The sequence below is a fragment of the Ichthyophthirius multifiliis genome (assembly GCF_000220395.1).
Source record: "Ichthyophthirius multifiliis unplaced genomic scaffold scaff_1120509251011, whole genome shotgun sequence".
NCBI lineage: Eukaryota > Ciliophora > Oligohymenophorea > Hymenostomatida > Ichthyophthirius > Ichthyophthirius multifiliis.
Genome location: NW_004086286.1, coordinates 12,748 through 27,500, shown reverse-complemented (window position 1 = coordinate 27,500; position 14,753 = coordinate 12,748). Strand labels below are relative to the sequence as shown.

At 20.0% G+C, this 14,753-nt stretch overlaps 4 protein-coding genes across 4 annotated transcripts in view, besides 21 other annotated features; 2 read left to right on the top strand and 2 right to left on the bottom strand. All coding sequences in view use genetic code 6, as the record gives it.

Annotated features, from left to right (window-relative positions):
* Positions 1–236, top strand: part of IMG5_128590 (hypothetical protein) — a gene marked incomplete at both ends in the record, with an annotated part of 752 nt that extends 516 nt beyond the window's left edge. Inside the window, one exon of the mRNA XM_004032131.1 lies at positions 1–236. This exon is cut by the window's left edge and continues 118 nt beyond it. Coding sequence (XP_004032179.1) covers positions 1–236 — 236 coding nt within the window.
* Positions 237–246: 10 nt separating this feature from the next.
* Positions 247–336: a microsatellite.
* Positions 302–360: a microsatellite.
* Positions 318–405: a microsatellite.
* Positions 359–405: a microsatellite.
* A 577-nt stretch (positions 406–982) lies between these two features.
* Positions 983–1,170: a microsatellite.
* Positions 983–1,177: a microsatellite.
* On the bottom strand, positions 1,156–5,654 carry IMG5_128580 (hypothetical protein; the record flags this gene model as incomplete). Its single annotated transcript, XM_004032130.1, has 2 exons — positions 1,496–5,654; positions 1,156–1,210 (listed from the first exon to the last, which is right to left on the bottom strand). The coding sequence occupies exons 1-2, from the start codon at positions 5,635–5,637 to the stop codon at positions 1,156–1,158; spliced, it is 4,197 nt and encodes a 1,398-aa protein (XP_004032178.1). The 5' UTR covers positions 5,638–5,654.
* Positions 5,655–6,601: 947 nt separating this feature from the next.
* Positions 6,602–6,652: a microsatellite.
* Positions 6,652–6,712: a microsatellite.
* A 1,086-nt stretch (positions 6,713–7,798) lies between these two features.
* On the bottom strand, positions 7,799–9,175 carry IMG5_128570 (hypothetical protein; the record flags this gene model as incomplete). Its single annotated transcript, XM_004032129.1, has 2 exons — positions 7,799–8,427; positions 8,498–9,175. The coding sequence occupies 2 exons, from the start codon at positions 9,173–9,175 to the stop codon at positions 7,801–7,803; spliced, it is 1,305 nt and encodes a 434-aa protein (XP_004032177.1). The 3' UTR covers positions 7,799–7,800.
* Positions 9,176–9,627: 452 nt separating this feature from the next.
* Positions 9,628–9,670: a microsatellite.
* Positions 9,671–10,935: 1,265 nt separating this feature from the next.
* Positions 10,936–10,980: a microsatellite.
* Positions 10,937–10,969: a microsatellite.
* Positions 10,981–11,578: 598 nt separating the features above from the next.
* Positions 11,579–11,637: a microsatellite.
* Positions 11,586–11,650: a microsatellite.
* Positions 11,651–11,751: 101 nt separating this feature from the next.
* Positions 11,752–11,819: a microsatellite.
* Positions 11,820–12,051: 232 nt separating this feature from the next.
* Positions 12,052–12,096: a microsatellite.
* Positions 12,053–12,101: a microsatellite.
* Positions 12,102–12,138: 37 nt separating this feature from the next.
* Positions 12,139–12,196: a microsatellite.
* Positions 12,197–12,249: 53 nt separating this feature from the next.
* Positions 12,250–12,303: a microsatellite.
* A 217-nt stretch (positions 12,304–12,520) lies between these two features.
* IMG5_128560 (n-ethylmaleimide-sensitive factor, putative) lies at positions 12,521–14,150 on the top strand (the record flags this gene model as incomplete). Its single annotated transcript, XM_004032128.1, has 3 exons — positions 12,521–12,563; positions 12,611–12,966; positions 13,020–14,150. Coding segments are annotated over 3 exons (1,530 nt in total), but the record flags the coding sequence as incomplete, so codon positions are not given.
* Positions 14,151–14,595: 445 nt separating this feature from the next.
* Positions 14,596–14,682: a microsatellite.
* Positions 14,596–14,691: a microsatellite.
* Positions 14,616–14,695: a microsatellite.
* Positions 14,696–14,753: the final 58 nt, after the last annotated feature.

Below are 14,753 nucleotides of genomic sequence, written 5' to 3'. Positions count from 1 at the left end.
AAATAAGAGCAGGAGAAGAATTAAGAAACTTACTAGAATTAGAACCGAAGAATCTAATTTTTTATTATAAAGATCATTAATTATCCCTTATAGAAGGTTCTACCATGAAAGGTTCAAAATCATATAAATTTATAGGTACTCCGGTACCTACACCTATTATTCCTGAAATTATTGGACTAGAAAACGCTACTGAATAAGAAATAAAGAAAGTATAAGAAGAAGATTTTGAAATATGAATAAAAAAAAATATATATATTTAAATATATAAGTATATAAATATATAAATATATAAAGATATAAATATATATATATATATATATATATATATATTTATATTTTTTTTTATATTTACATTTATATGTTTTTTTTTATAAAATATTAATGTTTTGTTTTTATAATAATATTTTAAAATTATTAAAAAAGATTTTTTTTTTCATATATATTTTTGATATTTACTATATTATACATAAAAATGGATAATTTTAATAAATATTAATTATATTAATAATTATAAAACTTTTAACTTTATGAATTTTAAATGTTAAAAATATTAGCAAGAGCACTTTAAAAAAGTGAATTTAAAGTTGAGCAACTTTCTAAAATTTTAGACGAGAAATAAAAAGAAATTCATAGTTATGAAATTAAGGTTTATGAATCAAAGAATTAGTCTAAAATATATGAAGAAAATAATAAGACTTTTAGATTAAATGATGACGAAATAGATAATATTAAATAAAATTTAGAATTTAAAAATTCATAAATTCAAAGTTTAGAAATTAGCGTTAATCAAAATTTTACAAAAATAAATTTTTTGGAAAATGAAAAAGATGCTTTAGAATAAAGTATTTTGTAATTTTAAAAAAATGAATTTAATTTTTAATAAAAAATTCTCGCTTTGAAATAAGAAATAAATAATTTGTATTTAGAAAAATAAGAACTTTAAAAAGAAGACGAAATTTCGAAATCTTAATTAAATTAATAATAAAAATAAGAAGAAATTATTCCTTAAAAATAAGAAGAAATTCCTTAAAAATAAGAAGAAATTCCTTAAATATAAGAAGAATTTCCTTAAAAATAAGAATAAGTGATTCCTTAAAATTAAGAAGAAAAAATTCCTTAAAATTAAGAAGAAATTCTTTAAAACTAATAAGAAATTCATTAAAACTAAGATGAAATTATAAAACAATATGAGAATTTTTATTAGGAAACCCTAAAAATATATGAAAAATATATAAATGAGTGCTAAAAATTAAAGGAAAATTATAAAAAATAAGAAAACATTGTTAAATAAAGCAAATAAGAAATTAATTAAAAACTAAATCAAATAATTAATACTAAATAGATCTAAAAATAAATAAATTATCCTTTAAAATACATAATAATGGAAATTTTAATAATTGTTATAATTGCAATATTAATATATATATTATTATGAAAAAAAAAAAAAAAAAAATTAAATTTTCATTATTTATATTCTTCCAAATATGTTCCTTACCCTTTCAAAATAAAATAAACATCATCACCATTTTCAATACAAATTTTAAATTTAGATTTATAAATAACATTTTTTTTAGGTTAAAAACATACAAAAACATCTTATGGGGAAATTCCTTCTTATATATTTCTTTTTTGTGTGTTTTCGGAAGGTAAAGCTAAACAATTTGGCCATTTTTTTATTGGGACGGATGGCCCATTTAAGAATCCTTCATTTTTAGAAAATGAAAAAACTTCTAAATCATCTATTGTGTTATTATTTTCATAGTCCTCCTGTGTCATTGTGTCCAATATTTATTTATATTTTCTAAAAGGATTTTTAACATGACATATTTTCCAAGAAGCTGGCACTTTGGACTAATTGGCGATGAAAAATCGCAATTTTTTAGTATCTTTGATATGGGTTATTCCAAAATCTTGTAAATTATCAGCTTAGACATTTTCGAATTCAGCAAAATTAACTTCTATCTAAGGTTTGAGGATTTTACCTTATAAACGTATTTCCTGTGTATCTCCATTTTCGAATAAAATTATCAATTTTCCTTCTTGAAAATATATCTAATTTGATGGAGAAAATTTAATTAAAAGCGAAAAATGCGAATTTTTTTCAAGCCAAAAGGCAGTTTTTAAACTTTCTAAAGGAAGCTCTTTTTTAGAAGTTTTTAAAAGCGAATTTTAAAAAAGGAAATTTTTTTGAGAATTGGATTCAATTTTTTCAATCAGAAAAGGGCCTTCAGTTTATACTTCGAATTTTAAATTTTCGAAGTTTTCGTTTATTAAAGTAAGTGTTTTTTTCTCGTTTTTATTTTCAATAGAGTTGTTGTTTTTTTAGAATTTTAGAGGCTTTCCCTCTGGAATTTTGTCTATTTTTAAATATGATTAGGCTGTAGTAGCACTAATATATAAAGTTAAATCCTCTATATCTTCTGCTTGGATATTTAATTCAGGTTTTCCAATTAATACAGAGTTGAAAGTACTAGAATTAGATGCAAAAAAGGAAACTGAGAATTTCTTTTCTTCTCTTCCGTTTATTGTTTATTCTTTTGGAAATATTTCAAAAGGACCATTTTCAACTGTAGGTGGCGGAATAGACTAAAAATGAAGTTTAGAAATAAAAGGAAATCCTTAAGGCGGATTTTGGAAAGAAATATTAAAAAATTTTTCAGAACAATTATTGTCTAAATTATATATTTACCATTTAATTTTAATAGGCTTAGGTCCTGTGTTCAAGACTTTAAAAAAACGAGTTATTTTGGGACTGTTTTAGGAAAAATGCCCTAAGAAAAAAAAAGGGATTTACTATTCGTAATCTATTCCTAATTAATAAGGAGAAATTATAATCGGAGACCCTATTACTTATATATTTATTGGAACTTTCATAAGAGGTAAACCTTAAATATTTATATTTAAAGTGTCTTATTAAATTCCTGATATATCGTTAAATAATGTTACTTTTATTAAAGAAGTATCATACGAAGATAGCTTTGCTTTAGAAGGTTCACATAAAATTGCAAATCCTTTGTTGTTTTAGAGATATATTTGTTGTTTTTTTTCAAGCGTTTTTTAAGTGTTTAATTCTTGTCCTTATTTAGAATTAAAATTTTAGGTTTTTTCTATTTCGTCTGTTAACAGGTTGGTTTTTGTATTTGTTTAACTTTATTCTGTTTCTAAGTTTTTTTTTTAAAAGGGTTAGAATTTTTCAATAGAAAGTTCAAAACTGGTAGAAATACCGCTTTTATTTTCCAAAACAATAAAAATATGCTTAGGTTAATTTATTATACAATTGAAAAAATCTATCTTTTCACAACTAATCTTCTTTTATAAATGTATATTAAATTATTTATTTTAGGTTCCTTTACTGTCTTAGGCCTTGAATATATCGGAAGTTCGCATAGAATTACACAAGAAACTATTTTTGACGTTACTTTTCATCACGAGACTATTAAAAAGGTTCTCATTGTTATCTAAATAGTTTTTTTTTTATTCATTTTCTCCTAATTTTTCGTCTGAAATTATTTTTTTGAGTTCAACATTTAATCCGAATACTTCTCCTTTAAAAAAAATTCCCAAAAATTCTTTTTTTTCTTTAATTTTGCAAAGAAGAAGTTCTTCGAAAACTCCTCCTTTTTTGCCCAAAACTATTATTTTCATTTTTATTTTTTCTTTGGCTTTTATTTCGCCTTGTTTTGGTTCACAAATGACTTCCAAAAGTTCAGTTTGGATGTTTTCCCAGGTAAAAAAGGCATCTATATTTCCCTAATTTTCTAAGTAGATTTCTTTATCAATTTCTATTTTTTTATTAGCATATAAACAAGGCAAATTTATGTCCAAATTGTTTAATGCTATTTAAATATCCTATATTTCAGCTTCTACATTTACATATATACTATCCTTTTTTTCAGATATCACTTCCAGGCAGCTACTAAAGCTTTCAGATTTACCTGCTTCAAGTTCTATTTGGACAAAAAAGGAACTCTTAGGAGGTATTTTTATTTGAGGTTAGGAAATACGTAATATAGCGGTATTTTTTTATGAAGAAATGTCTTCTTATATTTCTTCTTGAATGAAAAAATCTTTAAATTTTCTCAGTTTATCTAAGGAAGGGTAAAAAGTGGTATTTTAGATGACTTTTTCATTAGTATTTTTAATTAAAACTTCTTAATAATCTTAAGAATCGTTATAAATTTCTAATTATTTTTATTTTTTTTCCCAAATATTCATAAGACCAAAATCCAGAAGAGAGTTTTTAACAGAAACTGAATTTCTTTAAAAATCTGATAAAATTTCAAAAGTTTACAAAAAAGTGTTTTCGCTTGAAATTTTAAAAATAATTTTTTTATTTTTCCCTTCTTTTTTTGAACCGAAAAAAATGGAAATTTCCTCTTCGTTTTTTTCATAGATTTTTAAAAAAATCTAATTTGTTTCCCAAAACATGCCTTCCGTTTTGAATTCTTCTTCGATTTTTAATTAAATTGGAGCTTTTGAATTTTTTCTTATCTTAACCTTTACTTCATATTTTTTATTAATTTCCAGTTCTTCCCCAAAAACATGGAAAGGCTTGTCTAAAAAAATCTCTGAAAATCCACAAATACCTACTACTTCTAAATCTATAAATGGAATAGAGGGAATGTTAGAATTAGAGCCTAAAAAAGGAGGATTAAAGTCGCTTTTTTTCCTTAAAAAACCCAATAAATTTTACTTTATTCCTTTTATGCTTTCAAAAGGAACTTCGTCTATAAAAAATACAGTGTTTTCGAATACTGGATATGGATTTTTACTCAAAAATTCGAATGAGAATTCTTTTATTTCCATAGGAGAGAAAAATCCTTTTTAAGGAAAAATTTCAAAACATGAATTTTTTCCTTCTAAAAAATCATCGTTTTATTAAAAAAATGAATTTTTTTTACTATTTTAAATTTAAATGGAGTTATTTTCTATAATTCTTTCATTTTAAATTGAGTTTTTATTATTTTTTTTTATATTAAATGCGCTTTAGAGATTTTTAACGTTTTTTTCTTATTTTTAAGGGAATATGTTCCAATGAAAATTCACAAAGACATCACTTTGGTTTTAAATTTGTATTTTTCTTTAAATTTTTATATTGCAATCAGCTTTTTCAAAGAAAATTTTCTATAAACTTTCTTAGTTTTCCAAAATTTTATTGTCGTCAATTGCTAAAACCTTCAAAAAACACATATTTCCGTTTCCTATTAGTTTATATTTAGCTTAAATATCCGAATCACATACTAAAATGATGTTTTTTTCTTCTAATCCTTCCTTTTGAGGTTTGAAGTATATATTAATATCAATACTTTCACCTTTCTAGAGGTAAAATTCGCATGGGTAAATTTAAAAATTACCAATTTTTAATTTTAGATCTTCCTCTTCTTCATCTTTTTCATCTTCCGAAAAAAAACGGAAACCAGCGTCTCCACCTTTATTTGTTATTTTGTAATTTTGTTAAGAAATTTCACCCACCCAGCAACTTTTGACTTCTAAAACCGGAGGTAAATTTAATAGTGGAGGCGCTCTTCTTGCAATTAAGGGAATTTCAAAAACATTGAGTTCGGTAAGGATAACTAATTTATCAATACATTCCTTAAAACATGTCGATTGGAATTATATTTCAAATATTATAGACATTCCAGGAGCTATTAAAGACTACTCATTATTTTCAAGTGGATATTTTACGTTTTTTATAGAAAATTAAGGCCTTTTTTAATATTTTATAAAAATATATGTATTTATATTTTTTTTACAATTATGGTGGTAAATATTTAATTCTTCTAGAAAGTTTATCTATATTTGTAATAGTAAAATTAATTTAATATATATTGTTAATTTCATAGTCATGGAATATTATTTATTATGGATTTGCTATAAAAATGCATTCTTTGGAATTCTATTCAACTAAAATTTGAGAAAGATTTGTGTTTAAGTCTTCATATTTTATCGGAGGACGGTTTATGCGAAAACGAGGATTTCGTAAAAATGTTATTTTTTAATTCATACTGCGAATTATCTTATCGTTTTTCAATTTTTCTTCAAATGATAATTCGGGATAATGTTTGAGACGTTATGTCGACATTATTTTATATTTTAATTTATATTTTTTTTATATAATTTTTTTTTATGTTTGTTTTTTTTTTTTAAAATAAAATAAAGTTAAATAATGAATTTATTTATTTATTTGAGTTTTTTATTAAAAATATATATAATTTTTAACTTAATTATTTATTTATTATATAAATAAAGAAATATTTTATTTATTTATGATATTTATAATAAAAATAAACTTTAAGTTTAATATCTTGTTTTTTTATTTTATTTTATTTTCTTTTATTAAATTATAAGTTTAATTAAAAATTTAATTATAACATAAAAATAATAATTTAGATAATACAAAATATTAAATTAAAAAAAATTCTAATAATTATTTTTATAAACTAAAGTCTTATTAATATTATGAAATTTTGCAATCATATGAATTTTTTAAAAAAGTAAAAATAATTAAATATTATTATCATTTCTTTATATGGTAATAATAAATAAAGTTTTTTTTGAATCAAAAATAAAAAGAATAATACATATTCTGAACAATATTTATTTTAGTTAAATTTATTCTAATATATTTAGTTAAATTTATTCTAATAAATTTTATTTTAAAATCTTATAATTATTTTATTATAATTTATATTATTTTATATAATTATATTATCATATTATATAAAATATATTTTAAATAACTTTATTACTAAAGTTTGAAAAATATTTTAACATTTCATATTTTTCTTTAAAATTTTCATAATAAGATTTTAATAAAAAATAAAAAAATCTTTTATATATATTAACATTATATAATTAAAACCAATAAGAATAGTATAAAATATAAATTTAAAAATAATAAAAATAAAATATCTGTTTTTTGTCTTAATAGTATTTTTAATGATTTAATACTAATTCTTTAAAAAAATTAGCCATTTTTACATAAAGTTAATTCAGCTTTCATTTAAAAGCTATATCTTCTTAATATGTTTAATTTTAACTATTTATTTTGCATTGAAAAAAGTTCAACTTTATTAATTCATAATCAATCCAACAAGTACATTTTTTTCAAAATCATAGTTAAATATTTTCCATAATTTATTAATTTAATTTTATAGATTACTTTTATAGTCTTCATCAGTAATACTAATTTATTCAATAGCTATAATCCATTTATTAGTTTACAGATTTTTTTCTTTTCAGCAAATTCAACTGGATTTTCATCAGAGTTTTTAGTGTAGTGGCTTTATAACCTTAATAATTAATCTGAATGAATGTATTCGATATTTTTTTAAGCAATAATTAAAATCATTATTTTCTAAGAGTTTGATAATAAAATATAAACCTCATAAACCGAGAATTTAGATAATTTACTATGTTTTAAATTAGATGGAGATCAACCCTGTTTTCAGGCAACTTAGTTTAGGAAAATTACAAGAAATTTTAATAATAAAATTATTAATTGACTTTTTTAAGATAGATTATTCTTTACCAATGAATGTAGTTGAATTGAGCTTCCCTAAATAAGCTATATAAGTAAAAGAATTTCAATTATAAACTCTTGTTTTGGCTTCATTTAATTTGATTAATTTTAAACTCTTTTGTTAAAGGAGTTTAATAATTATTGTATAGGATCCTTAAATGCATTAAAAAAATAAAAAGGAAAAGATAAATTTTTTTTTGTTAAAACACAAATAAAACCACATAAAAAATTAATATTTTAATACAAAAAAAAAAATATAATTATAAAAAATTAATGAATCAAATTCTACAAACATATGAAGATGATTAAGTTATGAATCTTACCCACCTAAAAGGATTAGTTTTTTCCTTTTCTTCAATTCTTAAATATTTAATTTATAAATTAGACACATTGTACATCGGAATATCAAAAACGACATTCACAGGTCCTATTTCTTTTCTTGCCATATATGCATTTGCATTACTTTGAAGTGTGATTTTCGAAATAAGACTTTATTCTGTGTCTCCTTTGAATTTTTTAATATTCCATTTTACGATTTTGGTTCCGTTTTTGTTTTCAATATCAATATTTTAGTTTACTTAATTTTTTCCAAGCTCGTTTGTTATATTAGATGCTTATTTAGGCATTGGGAAACTCAAATTAACATAAGTTGCAGTCACTTCTTTTGGAAAGCAAGCTTTAATCCTTAAATGTAGTTCAAGTCTATAATTTGAAACTTCTTCAATAATTGGATAAATTTTAAAAGGTGGTTAAAACTCACTTGTTATTCTATAATTCATTGCAATAAATTCACCATCTGGAGGCTATATTCTTAATGTTCTGTTAATATCGAATTCCGATGTATTTACACTTTCATGAAAATTGCAATCATCTAATACTACTTTTCCTATTTTTCCTCTTCCAATCTTATTTTTTTTTTAAATATATTATATTAAAGAAATTAATATTTTTTATTTATTTAATATTAATAAATACAATTAAATCTTCGTTTAAAGCTAATTTTAAAGCTGGATTTCCTTATAAATAGGATTTCATTTAAATGCAACCTTCGATTGAAGAATTAATAACATAACCAGAAACGTTAAAAAGAACACTGATTTTTTCAAAGACATCTACAAATATTTCATTTTTCTTTTTGTCTTAAGATACAGGTGCTTTAGTTGCATTAGAATTTATTGTTTAGGATTTAAAAATAGTTCCAAAAGTACTGTTTATTGAAGGTACCATTTCTTTTTTTATTACTACAGGTTCATTTGCAATTAAAGGTTTTACTTGTTCAGTTGAGAGAAGCTAGGGATAACCGAAGTCTGTGATTTCATCTAATAATTCATATATTAAAACAAAATTCTTTCTTATTGCCTCTTCACTAAATAATCCACAAAAATCTTTTATTATTACACATACTCGATTTAGGATTTCTAATAAAATAGAAGGACAGTTGTCAAATCTGGAAGTGGCTACTATGTATAAACCTGAACGTTTTATATAACTAAAATTTATGCCATCTATGTTAAATAATGGTTCACAATCTCCTTTCGATAATTTTACGTGTCTGTAAAATTGCTCATGGGTTGTTTTGATGAGATCAGAACGGAAATCTCTGTTTATTATTATATCACCTCTTGCTGAAAGAATGAATAGTTGAGATATCATATTTTTTTATATTTTTTTTTAATATATATATCTTTTTTTTATTTTATATTATCTATTTAAATGTATTTTTATATAAATTTTTTTCTTTGTTTATAATTTTAAAAAATGTTTGAGTATTATTTTTTTTTAAACAATTTCTATTTTTACTTTTTAAAAATAAAATGAAAAATTTTATTTGAACTTTCAAATTTTTTTCTTTTGCAAAAAGAAAAAATATTATCAATATATTTTATAAAATATATTATATATACATTTAAAAAAAATCATATTGTTTTTTAAATAATAAATTAATACAATATTTTTATAATTTATGTTTTTAAATTAAAATATATCAACACATTATATAATAAAAAATTAAATTCAATTAATTTTCGATATATTCTGATTATTTTTATTGTTTTTTATTTTATTTTAATAAAAAACAAGTTTATAATTAAAATAAGATTAATTTTAATAATAATTGAATTTTTAAAAATAAAATTAAATTTATAAAAACTATATATTTTGCAATTATATATTAAAAAAAAATAAGAATTTATTGTCAAAAAATTAATAATTAAATATATTGATTTATTTAATTTTGTAAAAATTAAATTAATTTTCTTTATATGATATTTTTTATTAGTTTAAATATAAAAAGAAAATTTATTTTTAAACTATTAAATTTATAATAATATTTTAATATAAAAATATTTAATTAAAATAAATATGTAATTAAATTTTATTTTATTCAAATTATTAATTAAAGTAATAAAATAATTAGTAAAATTCAATTAATTTATTAAGAAAATAAATATATTTAATATTAATTTATTATAATTATTTATTTAGTTAATTATTTTAATATATAAATAATTGAAAAATATAATAAAATTAAATATTTTATTTTGTAAACTTGCATAATTAATTTATAAAAATTATATAATAAAAAATATATATATATTATATTTATTTTTAATAATTTTTTTTTTTTTAAATAAAATAATATCATTTTTTAGCTTATATAGTAAAAATAGAATCGAATTTATTTATAAAATATAATTTAAAATTACCATATCACAAGAAAATTTCATTAAAATAATATTATTTTATTTAAATATAAAATTATAAAGCTAAAGATTAACTAATGCAATATAGTAAATAAATTTTGATATTAATTATATAAAATAAAAAATAATATATCTTTATAGAAAAATAAATAAATTAATATAAATTCTAAATATAAAAAATTAAATAATTAAAATAAATTTAATTTAAAATATTAAGAATACAAAATATTTTAAATTCTCTCCTTGTTTTCTCAAGACAAAAGACTTGCTTCATACTTATATAAGGTGAATGCTCTTAGAATAAAGAAGATAAACATAACGTAAATTTATGAGATTTGAAAAAAGAAAAAAATTTAGATGATATTGTGGAAATCTATTATTTTTGTACAAAACTATTTAAGTACTTGTTAATCAAGACAGGTAATTTAAAACTTTATAATATGGATGTACTTCATTTTTAGATAGAAATCTTATTTCATATTATAATGGTGGGTGGAATATGAAGATAAACCTAAGAGAAAATTTTCTTCTAAGAAAGTGACACAGATACATTTTGTACAAAATTATAGGATTCAGTTTGTGTTTTTTAAAAATTAGGAAAATGAATTAATTATATTAAAGAGTCTATATGAATTCATTTAAATAATGAATGTATAGAATATACTGATACAAAAGAAAAAAAAAAATATTTTATATTATTATAATCTTTAATATTATATAAAAAATTAATTATATAAAATAATTATTAAAAAAAATGTTATTAATTTTTTTTTTTTTTTTTTTATATATATATTTATTGAAATAACTAAAAAAAAATGTTAAATAAATTAATAAGGCATAGTTTTTCCATTAAAAATATAATAACTTCTAAAATAAAAAGTTAACTAAATCCGGTACATTTTTAAATTGAAAATGAGTCTCATAAGCATAGTGTACCGAAAAATTCAGAAACACATTTCAAATTAGTAATTGTTTCTGATTAATTTTAGGGAATTTCAATGATAGGTTAACATTAAAAAGTATATTAAATTCTTTAAGATGAATTCAAATAAGGACTTCATGCACTTTCAATGACTACAAAAACACCAGAGTAATGGAAATAAGATAATTTTGTATCTGAATCTCCAAATTGTATGGGAGGATAAAAGAAGGATAGATTAAAAAATTAATAATGAAGTATAATAAATTAATTACATATTTATATATTTACTTTTTTTTAAATTAAAAAAAATATTTTATATTTATAAGTATAAAAATTATGTAAATATTTAACTAAAAAATATTTTCAAAGCAAAATTTAAAAATTATAAATATTATTAATTAAAAAATATTTTTAAATAGTAAATTTATATATAATATAAAAAAATAAAAAAAGAAAAAAAATTATTAAAAATAAAAAAAAATGTAAAAATATTTAAAAAGTAAATAATTAATTTAATATATTTATATTAATTATTTTAATATAAAAAATTACAAAACAAAATAAAAATAAAAAATATGTAAATAAATATTTATTTATATATATTAATATATTAATATAAATAAAATTATATAATTTTTATATTTTAATATATAAATATATATTATTTATATATCTATTTTTTTTTAAAAAAATATTTATTTTTTTTATATTTTAAATATAAACCTAATTTTAATTTTATTTATAATATATAATTGTTATATTTAAAATATTTATACAAAGTTACTCTTTTTATTAATAACAAATTTATAATTTGTTTTAGAATTTTATAAATCTATCTTAGAAAAATAAATATACATACAATTTTTTTTTTGAATATATAAAAAAAATTTATACATGATTAAATATATTTTTTTTTATTTTAATTTATTTTTTTATAATTTTTTTTTATTAAATTAAATAATGTATTTAGAAATTAATAAAATAATCATAAAAATTTATAAATATTAATATATTTATTTATAATAAATATAATTATATAAATAAAAATAAGATCAAAACATAGATAGAATAATAAAAGAAAAAAATTAAAATAAAATAAAAACAAAATTTATATATATACAAATAAAAAAATATACATATATAAACATATAAAAAATGTAACCATAATAATTCCATATAAATAATCTTTCACCTGCTAATTTAAAAACAAACGAGCAAGCACTTTCTGGTTATGTGTATTGTTCACGAGAAGTTTACGATTTATTTTTGAAAAATAATACTTTTGTAAAACCAATATACGTGGAAATAAACTCATATGTATTCACATTGGCCTAATCGAATGATTTTTCATAAAATTAAATAGGTTTAAATAGAATGGCAAGATAAGTACTAAAAATAGGTTTAACTGATAGCATAAGTAAATTATTAAATAAAAATTAAATAATAAATATATATAAAAAATAGCTATTGGTCTTTATACAATTCCAAAAGATTCTGAGTTTCATTTAATTAATATATAATTAGAACTCGATTTAGTATAAAAAGTCCAAAACAGTTTAGAAATTGATGACGAGAAATTAGAAATAACTTTCCGCAAATAATTTTCTGGATAATTTTTTAAAAATGGATAAATAGTTCTCACAGATTATGAAGGAATAATTCTTTAATGTAAATGCAATTCAATATCATTTATGGATTTAGGTGTAAAAACAAAAATAAAGCAACTATAATAAGGAACAATAAATGATGAAACACGTATTTAATTTTTAGTAAAATAATAATAATATATGAAATTAAAGTCAGTAGGAAATAAAGCGAGAGTAATAAAATAAAAAAAAAATTTAAAATAAAAATTATTTATAATAATAATCAGTCAATTATAGATTCGAATTTTAAATTTGAAGATTTAGGAATAGGTGGTTTAGATGAAGAACTTGCAAATATATTCAGAAGAGCATTTGCCTCTAGACGTTTTCCTCCTTCAACTTTAAAAAAATATGGTATAAAACATGCAAAAGGTGTACTTTTGTTTGGACCTCCGGGTTGTGGTAAAACCTTAATAGCTCGTTAATTAGCAAATGTATTGAATTCTGTAAAGCCTAAGATCGTAAATGGACCTTCTATTCTAAGTCAATATGTAGGAAAAGCAGAAGAAAATATAAGAGAATTATTCGCAGATGCACGCAAAGATGAAATTGAAAAAGGTGATTAAAGTCCTTTACACGTAATTATATTTGATGAAATGGATGCTATATGCAGGAAGAGAGGTTCCACAAGTTCCACATCGGGAGAAGTAGGTGATAAAATTGTGAATTAATTATTAACAATGATAGATGGGGCGGAAAGTCTTAATAATATATTGGTTATAGGTATGACTAATATGAAGGAACTAATCGATAAAGCAATTTTGAGATCAGGGAGGTTCGAAATTCATATAGAAATCGGGTTGCCAAATGAATAGGGAAGATATGATATATTCAAAATACACACAGCGAATATGTATAAGAATAATGTAATTGACAAATCTGTAGATTTACACGATCTTGTTTCTTAAACAAAAAATTATACAGGAGCAGAAATTGAATAAGTAGTCAAAGATGCTACTTCATTCGCTTTTAATAGAGTGCATGATATTATGGATTTTTCTAAAGACAATTTAAATGCGGAAGTTATTGTTAGTATAGATGATTTTAAGAAAGCTTTGGAAGAAATAAAACCTGACTTTGGAATTGATTTAGATTAATTTTAAATTTATACACGTTAAAAATTGATTGATTATGGAAGTTCTTATTAGAAAATTTATAAAAAACTAATGAGCTCAGTATAATATATTAAGCATTCGAAAAATACATAAATTCATTCGATTTTACTAGATGGGTTGACTGGAAGTGGGAAAACTTCTATAGCAGCTCATGTGGGTATTAGCTCGGATTTAACTTATATAAAAATCATTTCTCCGGGAGATTTTGTAGGCATGAGCGAGTTTGCGAAAATAAATAGCTTAGTAACTATCTTTAATATGGCTTATAGGTCAAAATAAGCATGTATTATACTAGATGAATTGGAAAGATTAATTGAATATGTGGATATAGGACCTAGATTTTCAAATAGCATTTTATAAGCACTTTTAGTTTTGATTAAAAAAATTCCGGAAAAAGAATAATGTAAGTTACTTGTTATAGCTACTTCTTCGTAAGCAGATCTTTTAAAAAATTTAGAACTTACTTAATGCTTTAATATGGTTGTTAATATTCCACTTTTGGATAGTTTAGAAGTAGGTAATGTTCTTGAATAATTTGGAATTAATAGAAATATGGCAGTTGGAGTTGAAAGAATTGGAATTAAAAAATTACTTATGATTATTGATATGGTCATAACTGAACATAAAAATCCGACATAAATAAATTTCGCAGAAGCTTTTGATTTAATCTCTTGATAATAATATAAAAATATTTATATATATAATAAAATATTATATATATATATATATATATTTATATATAAAATTTATATTTACATATATTATTTTACATATATATATATATTATTGAAAATTATATTTTTTTTTTTTATTTAAAACAAATTGAATTTTTCTTTTATTTTTTGT